General features: G+C 44.7%; 1 protein-coding gene across 1 annotated transcript; it reads right to left on the reverse strand.

The window, feature by feature from the left end:
• Positions 1–13,005: 13,005 nt before the first annotated feature.
• Positions 13,006–15,499, reverse strand: LOC127340428 (uncharacterized). Its single transcript, XM_051366179.1, has 4 exons — positions 15,410–15,499; positions 14,438–14,613; positions 14,057–14,342; positions 13,006–13,407 (listed from the first exon to the last, which is right to left on the reverse strand). Exons 1-4 carry the CDS (start codon positions 15,497–15,499, stop codon positions 13,237–13,239), a joined length of 723 nt encoding a protein of 240 aa, XP_051222139.1. The 3' UTR covers positions 13,006–13,236.
• Positions 15,500–16,321: the final 822 nt, after the last annotated feature.

The following is a 16,321-nucleotide window of genomic DNA, read 5'->3' on the forward strand; positions in this document are numbered from 1 at the left end:
CACAAGAGATGACATACCATGGTACGAGTAAAGTGTACTTGTTGGTAACGAGGTTGAACTAGGTATGGAGATACCGATGATCAAACCTCGGATAAGTAAAGTATCGCTCGACAAAGGGAATTGGTATCGTATGTTAATGGGTCAATCGATCACTAAGTTATCGCTGAATGTGTGGGAGCCATTATGGATCTCCAGGTCCCGCTATTGGTTATTGATCGGAGAGGAGTCTTGATCATGTCCGCATAGTTCACGAACCGTAGGGTGACGTGCTTAAGGTTCGATGTCGTATAAGTAGATTCGGAATATGAGTTGGAGACCGAATATTTTTTTCGGAGTCTCGGATGGGATCCAGGACATCACGAGGAGGTCTGTAATGGTCCGGAGAATAGGATTCATATAAGGGAAGTTGATTTTAAGGTTCCAGAAAAGTTCGGGATTTTTCCGGTATCATACCGGGAATCTTCTAGAAGGTTCCGAGGGTCCCACGATGGGGCCCACCTGTCCCGGAGGGACCACATAGGCTAAATGGGTGGTGCACCACGTCCACATGGGCTGGGGATGTAGCCCACCATGGCCCATGCGCCCCCCTAAAGGGATAAGGCCAAATCCCTAAAAATAAGGGGGGGAACTTGAGAGGCAAGTCCCCCCCTTGGCTGTCGGCCCTAGATGATTTGGGGGGGGGGGGCACCTTGGCCTACCCTTGGCCTTATATATAGTGGGGAGAGGGCAGGGGTCAGACACACCCTTCCCAAAACCCTAGCCGCCCCCTCTCTCCCTCCTCCTTCCTCCTGCGCAGGCTTGGCGAAGCCCTGCAGGAATTTCTCCTCCACCACCACCACGTCGTCGTGCTACTGGGATTCCGAGGAGATCTACCATACCTCCGCTGCCCGCTAGAACGGGGAGAGGATGGACTTCATTGACACCGTACGTGCGACCGAGTATGGAAGTGCTGCCGGATTGCAGCACCAGAACGATCGACTACATCAACCACGAGATCTGATCTCGTTAAGGCTTTGGATCTACGAGGGTTAGTTTCTCATCTATCTCGTTGCTCCGATCTTCATAGATTAGATCTTGGCTTTTCCTAGATTGGATCTTGGTTTTGTTCTTCTTCACGGTAGAATTTTTTGTTTTCTATGCAACGAATCCATCAATTTCGGCCCCTTATTGAGCTCTACTCTCACCGTCGAAATCCAAATCCACCATTCCCCCCAAATCGAGCACTTCCTCTTTCGAGATCAAATGCGATGGCAGGAGCTTCTTTGCGGGTTGCGACGAGGAGCTGCGGTGGCCGTCGCCGTTGTGCCTTCTCCATCTCCGACATCCTCTATTCTGCTTGATCCTCTTTCGGTATCTATAAGAAATCTCAAACCCTAGATGTGGTAGTGCAGGGTAAACATGCGTAGATCTAACCGTACATGTGGTAGATTAAGTTCGTGGATGATGGATTTAGATTGTATGGAACCATTTTTACCCGCCTTAGTGGATTTAGGTAGTCCTATAGATTAACCAGTTCCATGAATTCTATTGTTTACTTTACACACGTTGCTTGATGCAATAATCTGTTGCTAGCAACTTACTAATGGAAGGGGTTTGGACGATAACCGGAAGGTGGATTATAGTCATAGACGTAGTCAGATTACGGTCTATGTATTATGTTGTAATGCCCAAACGAATCTCATAGTAATCATTTTGTCATGTATGGTCGGTATTTTGTCAATTGCCCAACTTTAATTTGTTCACCCATCATGTTATTTATCTTTATGGAGAGACACCTCTAGAGAACTATGGACCCCTCCCCTTTCCTTTACACTGATAAATTCAACCACTACAATCCTGCTCTATTTACTTACTGGAAGCTCTATTCCCTTTAGTTACAGCAAACATCTCTTTCCACTCGATACATTTAATCCTTTGTGTTCAGCATACCGGTGAGATTGACAACCTCACTGTAAGTTGGGGCAAAGTATTTTGGTTGTGTTGAGTGCAGGTTCCACGTTGTTGTTGACGCCGGTAGTGCGCCCTGCCAATAGTCAGCTAGCAAGACCTTCAGAAGTCACACCTTTCTCCTACTGGTCGATTAAACCTTGGTTTCTTACTGAGGGGAAACTTGTCGTTGTGTTCATCACACCTTCCTCTTGGGGTTCCCCAACGTGATTGCCAACTTGCACGGCAGCACCATCAAGATTTTCTAGCGTCGTTGTCGGGGAACGAATCAAGACACTCCATCAAGCCCCGTCACATGCCAGCAGATCTCGATTCAATTGTTTCCTAGTATGCACTTGCTATATCACATATTTACAAGAAGAACAAGAATCGTAAGTTTGTAGCTCCTTCCTAGCCCAAGTTCATATCCTAATACCGCGGGGAACATGCCCGTGGATTAAGGAGCATACAGACAAGGAAAATAAGACAGAGTTGAAGAAGCAATTAGGTGTTTCTATACATATTCCATGAGGAGGGAGACTTGAAGTACAAGTAGATATAGAGTCCTAGTCTATCTCTAGTCCATATATGTATATGTATTCTAACACTATGGACGTGTTGAATGTTATTTTTTAGTTCACCTATGCATTCTCATGTAACTCCGCCTATGTTTTCCCAACATAGCCGGTCCCAAGCCCGGGTAAAGGAGGAGGGTTGTGATAGGCTTGGCGAGCCAACGTAAAAAAAAACCCCAGCCACTCTTATGGAGATGAAACCCAAAAGATTTTCGTTGGGGCATAATGCTCTTAGCGACGCGTCATATTGGAACCTGGGTGTGGTGTCAAATGGGAAAGGGCTGGGTCATCACCCCCTAGGTGGCATGATGTCTACGGGTGCTTCTATTCTTGTAGACAGTGTTGGGCCTCCTAGAGCAGAGGTTTGTAGAACAGCAGCAAGTTTCCCTTAAGTGGATCACCCAAGGTTTATCGATCTCAGGGAGGAAGAGGTCAAAGATATCCCTCTCATGCAACCCTGCAACCACAAAGCAAGAAGTCTCTTGTGTCCCCAACACACCTAATAGGTGCACTAGTTCGGCGAAGAGATAGTGAAATACAGGTGGTATGAATAAATAGTAGCAGTAGCAACGGTGCCAGAAAAGTGCTTGCTGGCGTATAGTTGGTGGTGGTAATATTGCAGGCAGTAGAAACATAGTAAAACAGTAAACAAGCAGTGATTTCAGTATTTAGGAACAAGGCCTAGGGATCATACTTTCACTAGTGGACACTCTCAACATTGATCACATAAATAAATAGATAGATGCTAGACTCTACACTCTTCTTGGATGATGAACACCATTGCGTAGGATTACACGAACCCTCAATGCCGGAGTTAACAAGCTCCACAATATTCGATGTTCATATTTAAGTAACCTTAGAGTGCAAGATGGATCAACACAACTACACCAAGTACTAACATAGCATGCACACTGTGACCATCACACTATGAAAGAAGGAATAGATCACATCAATACCATCATAGTAATAGTTAACTTCATAATCTACAAGAGATCACAATCATAGCATAAACCAAGTACTTCATGATGCACACACTGCCAACATTACATCATGGAGGAGGAATAGACTACTTTAATAACATCACTAGAGTAGCACATAGATGAATTGTGATACAAAACTCATATGAATCTCAATCATGTAAAGCAGCTCATGAGATCATTGTATTGAAGTACATAGGAGAGAGATTAACCACATAGCTACCGGTACAGCCCCGAGCCTCGATGGAGAACTACTCCCTCCTCATGGGAGACAGCAGCGTTGATGAAGATGGCGGTGGTGTCGATGGAGAAGCCTTCCGGGGGCACTTCCCCGTCCCGGCGGCGTGCCGGAATAGAGACTCCTCTCCCCCAGATCTTGGCTTCGCGATGGCGGCGGCTCTGGAAGGTTTCTCGTACCGTGGCTTTTCGTATCGAGGTTTTAGGTCGAGGACCTTTATATAGGCGAAGAGGCGGCGTCAGAGGGTCGAAGAGGCGGTGACACCATAAGGCGGCGCGGCCAGGGCCTGGGTCGCGCCGGCCTATGGTCTGGTGGGCCTGTGGCCCCCCTCTGGCGACTCTCGGGTGTTCTGGAAGCTTCGTGGAAAAATAGGATGTTGGGCGTTGATTTCGTCCGATTCCGAGAATATTTCCTTACTAGGATTTCTGAAACCAAAAACAGCAGAAAACAGGAACTGGCCTTTCGGCATCTCGTCAATAGGTTAGTTCCGGAAAACGCATAAATATGACATAAAGTGTGCATAAAACATGTAGATATCATCAATAATGTGGCATGGAACATAAGAAATTATCGATACGTCGGAGACGTATCAGCATCCCCAAGCTTAGTTTCTGCTCGTCCCGAGCAGGTAAACGATAACAAAGATAATTTCTGGAGTGACATGCCATCATAACCTTGATCATACTATTGTAAGCATATGTAATGAATGCAGCGATCAAAACAATGTAAATGACATGAGTAAGCAAATGAATCATATAGCAAAGACTTTTCATGAATAGTACTTCAAGACAAGCATCAATAAGTCTTGCATAAGAGTTAACTCATAAAGCAATAATTCAAAGTAGAAGCATTGAAGCAACACAAAGGAAGATTAAGTTTCAGCGGTTGCTTTCAACTTATAACATGTATATCTCATGGATATTGTCAACATAGAGTAATATAACAAGTGCAATATGCAAATATGTAGGAATCAATGCACAGTTCACACAAGTGATTGCTTCTTGAGGTGGAGAGAAATAGGTGAACTGACTCAACAATAAAAGTAAAAGAATGGTCCTTCAAAGAGGAAAGCATCGATTGCTATATTTGTGCTAGAGCTTTGATTTTGAAAACAAGAAACAATTTTGTCAACGGTAGTAATAAAGCATATGTATCATGTAAATTATATCTTACAAGTTGCAAGCCTCATGCATAGTATACTAATAGTGCCCGCACCTTGTCCTAATTAGCTTGGACTACCGGGATCATCGCAATGCACATGTTTTAACCAAGTGTCACAAAAGGGTACCTCTATGCCGCCTGTACAAAGGTCTAAGGAGAAAGCTCGCATCGGATTTCTCGCTATTGATTATTCTCAACTTAGACATCCATACCGGGACAACATAGACAACAGATAATGGACTCCTCTTTTATGCATAAGCATGTAGCAACAATTATTTTTCTCATATGAGATTGAGGATATATGTCCAAAACTGAAACTTCCACCATGGATCATGGCTTTAGTTAGCGGCCCAATGTTCTTCTCTAACAATATGCATGCTCTAACCATAAGGTGGTAGATCGCTCTTACTTCGGACAAGACGAACATGCATAGCAACTCACATGATATTCAACAAAGAGTAGTTGATGGCGTCCCCAGGAACATGGTTATCGCACAACAAGCAACTTAATAAGAGATAAAGTGCATAAGTACATATTCAATACCACAATAGTTTTTAAGCTATTTGTCCCATGAGCTATATATTGTAAAGGTGAAGAATGGAAATTTAAAGGTAGCACTCAAGCAATTTACTTTGGAATGGCGGAGAAATACCATGTAGTAGGTAGGTATGGTGGACACAAATGGCATAGTGGTTGGCTCAAGTATTTGGGATGCATGAGAAGTATTCCCTCTCGATACAAGGTTTAGGCTAGCAAGGCTATTTGAAACAAACAGAAGGATGAAGCGGTGCAGCAAAACTCACATAAAAGACATATTGAAAACATTATAAGACTCTACACCGTCTTCCTTGTTGTTCAAACTCAATACTAGAAATTATCTAGACTTTAGAGAAACCAAATATGCAAACCAAATTTTAGCATGCTCTATGTATTTCTTCATTAATAAGTGCAAAGAATATGATGCAAGAGCTTAAACATGAGCACAACAATTTCCAAGTATCACATTATCCAAGACATTTTAGCAATTACTACATATATCATTTTCCAATTCCAACCATATAACAATTTAACGAAGAAGAAACTTCGCCATGAATACTATGAGTAAAACCTAAGGACATACTTGTCCATATGCAACAGCGGAGCGTGTCTCTCTCCCACACAAGGAATGCTAGGATCCATTTTATTCAAACAAAACAAAAACAAAAACAAACAGACGCTCCAAGTAAAGCACATAAGCTGTGATAGAATAAAAATATAGTTTCAGGGGAGGAACCTGATAATTTTATCGATGAAGAAGGGGATGCCTTGGGCATCCCCAAGATTAGATGCTTGAGTCTTCTTGAAATATACAGGGATGAACCACCGGGGCATCCCCAAGCTTAGACTTTTCACTCTTCTTGATCGTAGTATATCATCCTCCTCTCTTGACCCTTGAAAACTTCCTCCATACCAAACTCGAAACAACTCATTAGAGGGTTAGTGCATAATCAAAAATTCACATATTCAGAGGTGACACAATCATTCTTAACACTTCTGGACATTGCTCAAAGCTACTGGAAGTCAATGGAACAAAGAAATCCATCCCACATAGCAAAAGAGGCAATGCGAAATAAAAGGCAGAATCTGTCAAAACAGAACAGTCCGTAAAGACGAATTTTATTGAGGCACCAGACTTGCTCAAATGAAAATGCTCAAATTGAATGAAAGTTACGTACATATCTGAGGATAACTCACGTAAATTGGCATAATTTGCTGAGTTACCTACAGAGAATTTTGCCCAGATTCGTGACAGCAAGAAATCTGTTTCTGCGCAGTAATCCAAATCTAGTATGAACTTTGCTATCAACGACTTTACTTGGCACAACAAAACACTAAACTAGGATAAGGAGAGGTTGCTACAGTAGTAAACAACTTCCAAGACACAAAATAAAAACAAAGTGCTGTAGCAAAATAAACACATGGGTTATCTCCCAAGAAGTTCTTTCTTTATAGCCATTAAGATGGGCTCAGCAGTTTTAATGATGCACTCGCAAGAAATAGTATTTGAAGCAAAAGAGAGCATCAAGAGGAAAATTCATAACAAATTTAAGTCTAACATGCTTCCTATGAAAAGAAATCTTGTAAACAAATAAATTCATGAAGAGCAAAGCGACAAGATCAGGAAGATAAAACAAGTGTAGTTTCAAAAATTTCAGCACATAGAGAGGCATTTTAGTAACATGAAAATTTCTACAACCATATTTCCCTCTCTCATAATAACTTTCAGTAGCAACATGAGCAAACTCAACAATATAACTATCACATAAAGCATTCTTATCATGAGTCTCATGCATAAAATTATTACTCTCCACATAAGCATAATCAATTTTATTAGTTGTAGTGCGAGCAAATTCAACAAAGTAGCTATCATTATTATTCTCATCAAATGTAGGAGGCATAGTATAATCATAATAAAATTCACTCTCCATAGTAGGTGCCACCAAAAGGCTACTATCATTATAATCATCATATATGGGAGGCAAAGTATCATCAAAGTAAATTTTCTCCTCAATGCTTGGGGGACTAAAAAGATCATGCTCATCAAAACCAGCTTCCCCAAGCTTAGAATTTTCCATAGCATTAGCAACAATAGTGTTTAAAGCATTCATATTAATAACATTCCCATTAGCATGCATATAAAGTTCCATGGGTTTTTTAATTCTCTCTTCAAACACATCATGTCCTAATTCAAGATAAAGTTCATAAAGATCTCTCATATTTTTGTTGTTTTCCATTATGCCTAACTAGTGTAAACAAGAAACAAAAAGATGCAACTGCAGGATCTAAAGGAAATAGCTTCGAGCACAAACACAATGGCGCCAGAAAAGTACTGTTACCTGGAACCGGAGTATGAGTGCCTTTTACCTTTCCTCCCCGGCAACGGCGCCAGAAAAGTGCATGATGTCTACGGGTGCTTCTATTCTTGTAGACAGTGTTGGGCCTCCAAGAGCAGAGGTTTGTAGAACAGCAGCAAGTTTCCCTTAAGTGGATCACCCAAGGTTTATCGATCTCAGGGAGGAAGAGGTCAAAGATATCCCTCTCATGCAACCCTGCAACCACAAAGCAAGAAGTCTCTTGTGTCCCCAACACACCTAATAGGTGCACTAGTTCGGCGAAGAGATAGTGAAATACAGGTGGTATGAATAAATAGTAGCAGTAGCAACGGTGCCAGAAAAGTGCTTGCTGGCGTATAGTTGGTGGTGGTAATATTGCAGGCAGTAGAAACATAGTAAAACAGTAAACAAGCAGTGATTTCAGTATTTAGGAACAAGGCCTAGGTATCATACTTTCACTAGTGGACACTCTCAACATTGATCACATAAATAAATAGATAGATGTTAGACTCTACACTCTTGTTGGATGATGAACACCATTGCGTAGGATTACACGAACCCTCAATGCCGGAGTTAACAAGCTCCACAATATTCGATGTTCATATTTAAGTAACCTTAGAGTGCAAGATGGATCAACACAACTACACCAAGTACTAACATAGCATGCACACTGTGACCATCACACTATGAAAGGAGGAATAGATCACATCAATACCATCATAGTAATAGTTAACTTCATAATCTACAAGAGATCACAATCATAGCATAAACCAAGTACTTCATGATGCACACACTGCCAACATTACATCATGGAGGAGGAATAGACTACTTTAATAACATCACTAGAGTAGCACATAGATGAATTGTGATACAAAACTCATATGAATCTCAATCATGTAAAGCAGCTCATGAGATCATTGTATTGAAGTACATAGGAGAGAGATTAACCACATAGCTACCGGTACAGCCCCGAGCCTCGATGGAGAACTACTCCCTCCTCATGGGAGACAGCAGCGTTGATGAAGATGGCGGTGGTGTCGATGGAGAAGCCTTCCGGGGGCACTTCCCCGTCCCGGCGGCGTGCCGGAACAGAGACTCCTGTCCCCCAGATCTTGGCTTCGCGATGGCGGCGGCTCTAGAAGGTTTCTCGTACCGTGGCTTTTCGTATCGAGGTTTTAGGTCGAGGACCTTTATATAGGCGAAGAGGCGGCGTCAGAGGGTCGAAGAGGCGGTGACACCATAAGGCGGCGCGGCCAGGGCCTGGGCCGCGCCGGCCTATGGTCTGGTGGGCCTGTGGCCCCCCTCTGGCGACTCTCGGGTGTTCTGGAAGCTTCGTGGAAAAATAGGATGCTGGGCGTTGATTTCGTCCGATTCCGAGAATATTTCCTTACTATGATTTCTGAAACCAAAAACAGCAGAAAACAGGAACTGGCCTTTCGGCATCTCGTCAATAGGTTAGTTCCGGAAAACGCATAAATATGACATAAAGTGTGCATAAAACATGTAGATATCATCAATAATGTGGCATGGAACATAAGAAATTATCGATACGTCGGAGACGTATCATGGCACTCCGTATCTTGATCTGGATATGGTGGCAAGTGAGCAAGGATCGGGTCGTCGCATCCCTAGTGGCGCGCTACATCGGCGCCCGGGTGTAGTGGAAAATGAGCAAGGGTCTTCGCATTTGACTCGACGAGTGCGATGGGTAAGGAAGCTAGCTGAGCCTAGGAGGTTTCGCTTAGGTAGCTGGAACGTAGGGTCCCTGACAGGTAAACTTCGGGAGCTAGTTGATTCAGCGGTGAGGAGATGTGTTGATATCCTTTGCGTCCAGGAGACCAAGTGGAGGGGACAGAAGGCGAAGGAAGTAGAGGATACCAGCTTCAAGTTGTGGTATACAGGAATGGCTACAAATAGAAATAGAGTAGGCATCTTGATCAACAAGAGCCTCAAATCTGGAGTGGTAGATGTCAAGAGATGTGGGGACCGGATTATCCTGGTCAAGTTGGTAGTTGGGGACAAGTTCTCAATGTTATTACCCCTTATGTCTCGCAAATAGGCCACAATGAGAACACCAAGAGGGAGTTTCAGGAAGTCCTAGAGGACTTGGTTAGCGGTGAACCAAGTGGCGAAAAGCTCATCATAGGAGGAGACCTTAATGGCCACATGGGTACATCTAACATAGGTTTTGAAGGGGTGCATGGCGGATTTGGCTATGGCATCAGGAATTAAGAAAGGGAAGATGTCGTAAGCTTTTCTTTAGCGTACGACATGATCGTAGCTAACACCCTCTTGAAAAAGCGAGAATCACATCTAGTGACTTTTAGTAGTGGCCACCACAGTAGCTAGATTGACTTCATCCTCTCAAGGAGAGAAGACACGAGCGCGTGCCTAGATTGTAAGGTGATACCTGGAGAGAGTGTTATCCATAAGCATATGCCTGTGGTGATGACTTATGCTTTCGACTTCGTGTCCAGCGGGATAAGCATGCGAAAGTCACTAGAACGAAGTAGTGGAAGCTCAGGGGGAGGTAGCTCAGACGTTCAAGGAGGGGGTCATTAAGGAGGGCCCTTGGGAGGAAGGAGGTGATGTGGACAACATGTGGATGAACATGGCGATCTGTACTCGTAAGGTGGCCTCAGGGGAGTTTGGAGTGTCTAGGGGAAGCAGAAGCGAAGTTAGGGATACCTGGTGGTGGAACACTGATGTCTAGAAGACTATTAAGGAGAATAAAGATTGTTTCACATGCCTGTACCTGGATAGGAGTGCATACAACATTGGAGAAGTACAAGATGTGAAAGAAGGCTGCAAAGCGAGTTGTATGTGAAGCAAGGGGTCAGGCGTGTGAGGACATCTACCAGCGGTTAGGCACGACGGAAGGTGAAAAGAACATCTATACGATGGCCAAGATCCGAGAGAGGAAGACGAGGGATGTTGACCAAGTCAAATTCATCAAGGACGGAGCAGGCCAGCTCCTGGTGAACGACAGGGAGATTAAGAATAGATGGAGGGAGTACTTCGACGGGCTGTTCAGTGGGGAGATTGAGAGCTCTACCATTGAACTGGACAACTCCTTTGATGATACAAGTAGTCGTTTTGTGCGGCGAATCCAGGAGTATGAGGTCAAGGAGGCGTTGAGAATGATGAAGGGAGACAAGGCAATGGGCCCTAATTGTATCCCCTTTGAGGTGTGAAGAGGCCTCGGAGACATAGCGATAGTATGGCCAACTGAACTCTTCAACTCCATTTTTTGGGCAAACAAGATGCCAGAAGAATGGAGACGCAGTATACCAATCTTCAAGAACAAAGGGGATGTTCAGAGTTGTACTAACTACTGTGGAATTAAGATTATGAGCCATACAATGAAGCTATGGGAGAGAGTCATTGAGCACCGCTTAAGACGAATGACAAGCGTGACCAAAAATTAGTTTGGTTTCATGCCTGGGAGGTCGACCATGGAAGACATCTTCTTGGTATGACAACTCATGGAGAGATACAAGGAGCAAAAGAAGGACCTGCATATGGTGTTCATAGACTTGGAGAAGGCCTACGATAAGATAACGCGACACATCATGTGGTGGGCCTTGGAGAAACACAAAGCCCCAGGAAAGTACATTACCATCATCAAGGACATGTACGATAATGTTGTGACAAGTGTTCGAACAAGAGATGGCGATACCGGTGACTTCCCGATTAAAATAGGACTACACCAAGGGTCACCTTTTGAGCCCTTATCTATTTGATTTGGTGATGGATGAGGTCACAAGCGATATACAAGGAGATATCTCATGGTGTATGCTCTTTGCGGATGATGTGGTCCTAATCGATGATAGTCGAACGGGGGTCAATAGAAAGTTAGAACTATGGAGACAAACCTTGGAATCGTAAGGTTTTAGACTTAGTAGAACTAAAACTGAGTACATGATGTGTGGTTTTAGTACTACTAGGCACGAGGAGGAGGATAGCCTGGATGGGTAGGTGGTGCCTCAGAAGGACACCTTTCGATACTTGGGGTCAATCCTGCACAAGAATGAGGATATTGATGAAGATGTGAACCACCGGATCAAATCCGGATGGATGAAGTGGCACCAAGCTTTTCTGGCATTCTTTGTGATAAGAGAGTGCCACAAAAGCTAAAAGGCAAGTTCTATAGGATGGCGGTTCGACCCGCAATATTGTATGGTGCTTTGTGTTGGCCGACTAAAAGGCGACATGTTCAACAGTTAGGTGGGACGGAGATGCGCATGTTGAGATGGATGTGTGGCCACACGAGGAAGGACTGAGTCCGGAATGATGATATACGAGATAGAGTTGGGGTAGCACTGATTGCAGAGAAGCTTATCCAACATCGTCTAAGATGGTTTGGGCATATTCAGTGCAGGCCTCCAGAAACTCCGTTGCATAGTGGACAGCTAAATCGTGCTGATAATGTCAAGAGAGAACGGGGTATACCAAACTTGATATGGGTGGAGTCTGTAAAGAGAGATCTAAAGGACTAGAGTATCACCAAAGAACTAGTCATGGAAAGAGCCGCGTGAAAGCTTGCTATCCATATCCCAGAACCATGAGTTGGTTACGAGATCTTATGGATTTCACCTCTAGCCTACCCTAACTTGTTTGGGAATAAAGACTTTGTTGTTGTTGTCATTGTTGTTGTATGCATTCTCATGTAACTTCACTCGTGCATACGTTCTAAATTAAGTTATGCAATTCTTTATTAGATGGTATAGATTGAAGTGCTGACAGTGTGAAGAAAGAAAAGAGTTTTTGCATAGATTAATCACTTAATGTTCTGAGTGTACCGCTACTGTGTTCGTTGAGTTATTTTCGTCCTCTTCTTCGACACCAATTTGTTGGATGTTCATTATTTTAGTTCTGGAGCTGAAACAGTCAATTCATGTTGCCCAGATGAACTCTTACCTATTTCGGATATGCTACTCTAGTAGACAGTAGTTGGAGTGAACTAGTAGGCACCCGTTTAAGTGGTCTTCAAAGTAGACTGCTAAACATGGTTATCTGAAATCCCTGGAAAATAATTTGCTATCGAATTGTTTTGCAAGAGAATAATATAACAGAGCGTTCAGGTAGCTGTTGCTATCACTTAATTGAGGACATGCCAATCGGTTCTTTACTACTTCGCGTGCTCTCAACATCATTAAAACTGCTTCAGCTCGGCAAGCATATGAATTGGATGTTTTTGTCACTAAACCGAACAAGATGCTGAGGAAATCTGTGAGATTAATGTTCCCCATACATAGCTAAATTTCACCATATCAATTATCTCATACAGACAGGCATACATCTGGATAAACAAAATGTCGAAATGCATAGTCGCGAGTGCGAAAACGGCGCGAGGATACACCAATGTGGTCCAGCAGTCTTAAATTCGGGAGATCTAAGGTACATAACAAACCATAGCTATGAGAAGACAAATCCCAGGTGTCCGCAGACCTCTGTCCAGGAGTCCATCATTTCAAAGTTTTAAATCAAACAAGCGTACTATCACAGATGTCAAGTCTCGGCTCAGATGAAACAATCCACATCAATTCATTAAGGAAAAAAGCTTTATGTTCCTGGCTTGCCTGGATAACATAATCTGACTTATCACCGCTAGAAATTGTTCTCAAGACAGAGTACGCAAATATGCCGACTTGTACCTAAAAAAGGAGTAAAAGCAACCTCCATAAGATAAAATGAAAGATGATGTATGTCCTGATAAACACCAAACATCTGCAACCTTTTATAATGCCTCAATGCCAGTAGACCACATGGAGCAGCAGATCAAGGTTCTAAAGCTTGATAAAGCATAAAGTTGCTACTATTTAGTTCATCATAAGGAAAAACTCAAAATTAATCAGTGGAAAACTGTCGCTCTGGATGGATAAGCTATCAGCTATATGATTCTCCAGGGAATACTATGACATTATAATCCAGACTGCTGGCCATAATCATGAAGCACCATCCCAATAATAACAGAACTGCAAATGTAACAGGTATTTTGTTGAACAGACTAATGCTACACCAAAACCTCAATCTGCTTTTACCTGCGTGGTCATACCATTTTTGGCCAGCAATTAATAAAAGGATAATACTTAAAAAAAATTGACTCCTCATCTTTAATCTTATTACAATATGACCTTCAGATTGGAATTCAATATTTCCATACCAGCAAAGACCTGCAATGCAGTATGGCCCCCAAAATATTCATGATGTATGGATCATCACAGTGATCTTGCAGGGACGAACAAGTGAACAATCCCTTGTCTACACGCAATAGCAACTGGGATTTGGGAAGATCAAACTAACCTCCGAGATCAAACTTGAGCTGCTGGGGCCGGAGCCGCGGTCGCGGCGTCGAATTCCGCCTCCGAGACAGGATGGACCTTCTGCCGGTTCGCCGCCGCCACCCTCCTGCGACGAGCGTCGCTGAAGCAGCACCAGCAAGTGCTGATGAACACGATAGCCACGAAAATAGTGAGTGTAATAGTCACGGCCATGACCACGCCCCGTGATGGGTGTACATCCTGTAGCCAGCGATCCAGCCCCATGCTGGGAGCGTCGTCCTTGTGCTCGGAATGATCCGCCATTCCACCTGAAACCACGGAAACGTTTGTGAATTTTAGAAGAAAACCAGGACATGAACGCAAATACTCCCTAGTTTCTACCGAATACCCGACTAAATCATACCAGGGCTGAGTGAGCGTGTTGGCCTTGTCGGTCGGGTCGTCGAAGAAGAAGGAGAGGCTGATGCAGCGAGGGGCTGACAGGATTATAGTACAGAGCCGCGACGCGAGGCGCTTGTACTTGTGGCAATGAGCATGCGCGTCGCCAACACTACATGCTATATGGTCGCCGCCATCAAACTATTCTCGAGTTGAAGTCTGGCAGCACTTCTTCGCCAAATCTGTAGTTGCTTCAGAGTTCAGAATTAGTGTCATTTTGGGCCTTTGTGAGTGCTGGCTGGCTTTAGTTGGTAAGATAAGCCCGAGACTGTGGAAGATTATTGGAGCTGCATGCGTCGTGGCTGCGGCGATGAAACAACATGCTGATTACTAATGACCGTGGCCGCGGGAATGCTTCCTAACATCAACTTCTCTTGTTGCTTCGCATCCAAGGAGTTCTATTTTTGTCCTTGATGGCGCTGGTTTTAGGATGTAACGTTTGCAACTACGTTAGCAATAATCCTGCTCTAACTGTAATTATTGTTTAAGTTCAAGTAGGTTTCCTGTTTTGGCAAGTTAATTAGCGCGTTGTGTGCTAGGCCATTGGTCTAGACGTAGAGTTCTAGTCCGGTTGGGATTCATGAGCTAGCTAGGTAGCAATTTTTTTCTCGATAAAAGAGCATAGCCCTAGCCTCCGCATCCAAAGGATGCACACACAACTTTCTACTTTATTAAATTATTCGCAATGCCTTACAAGGAGAATATAAAGATTAACTCGAAGCCTCCTTCCTAGCGACAACTCGCTATACCTACGATGAAGGGGAACCATGAACAAGGCCATAGTCCCTGATGGTACACCAACGCACATCATCCAAAAAGCAAAACCCTGAGGGTGTACCATTGCACACGTTGCAGAGTTCGCAACCACCATCTATCTTGAACCCATCTCCAAGCGAGATCAACGTGTTGACCGTGCCAGACCCGCCGTCGATGTCACCATAACACCAAACAGCTCCATCATCCTGCCCGCGTCCAGCCGTCCTCGTCCATCTTCGATACCCTGCTGCTCCACGCCACTGAGAATCATCGACGACAACGTGGTAGATGAACACCACTCCACCAAAATCCACCTCCATCCAGCCGCTGCTCCAAAAACGATGCCCCAAGAGGTAGCACAACGCAGGGAACGCCGTCATCGTCCGATCCTGGCTGGATCTAGGGTTTCCCCCGGAGCAGCACAAGTGAGTACCCGCGGACTGCGATGACGATGCCTTCAAGAAGGAAGCGACGCTTCACGCCGCCATCGCCCGCCAATCATTACACGGTTTTCACCGATAGCCGCGAGTCTCCAACTCGGCGAGAGCAAACGGAGAGGCCAGCAAAGATGATGCCTTCGCAAGGGAACGACGCCAATAGCCACCGCCATCATCCGCCAAGAACAAAGTCAAGGCACGGTGTTCACCGGTGGCCCCTTCGCCGCTAGCTCGTCGTCGACTAGATCTTCATCGCCGGGGTAGAGGGATCTCGTGATCCGCCACCCCAACAACCAGCCGACCTCCTCCGGCGAAGAAGAAGGCCGTCTCCACCGTCGAACCCAAGGCTGCTGCCCCGGGTGACCTCGTACCACCGGAGAAGCCCAAGATCATCGCCCCACACCGGCGAGAGGCGGAGGGGATGGCGCAATCCGTCCCACCACCAGCCTGCAACGGCGTGCCGCCAATGGGAGGTGGGGTGGCCGTAGCATAGATCAACTCTTGCCGCCGTCGCCCCTCCATGCCCGTCCGACTGCCGCCGCCCAGCCATCCACACGGGAGGCAGGAGGGCCGCCGCAGCAGCATCGAGGGAAGCTCCCGGCCGCCGTCCCCAGTGCGGCAGGAGGAAAGGCCGCCGCCGCCACACCCCGTGTGCT

This window comes from Lolium perenne, chromosome 3 (assembly GCF_019359855.2).
Source record: "Lolium perenne isolate Kyuss_39 chromosome 3, Kyuss_2.0, whole genome shotgun sequence".
Lineage (NCBI taxonomy): Eukaryota > Viridiplantae > Streptophyta > Magnoliopsida > Poales > Poaceae > Lolium > Lolium perenne.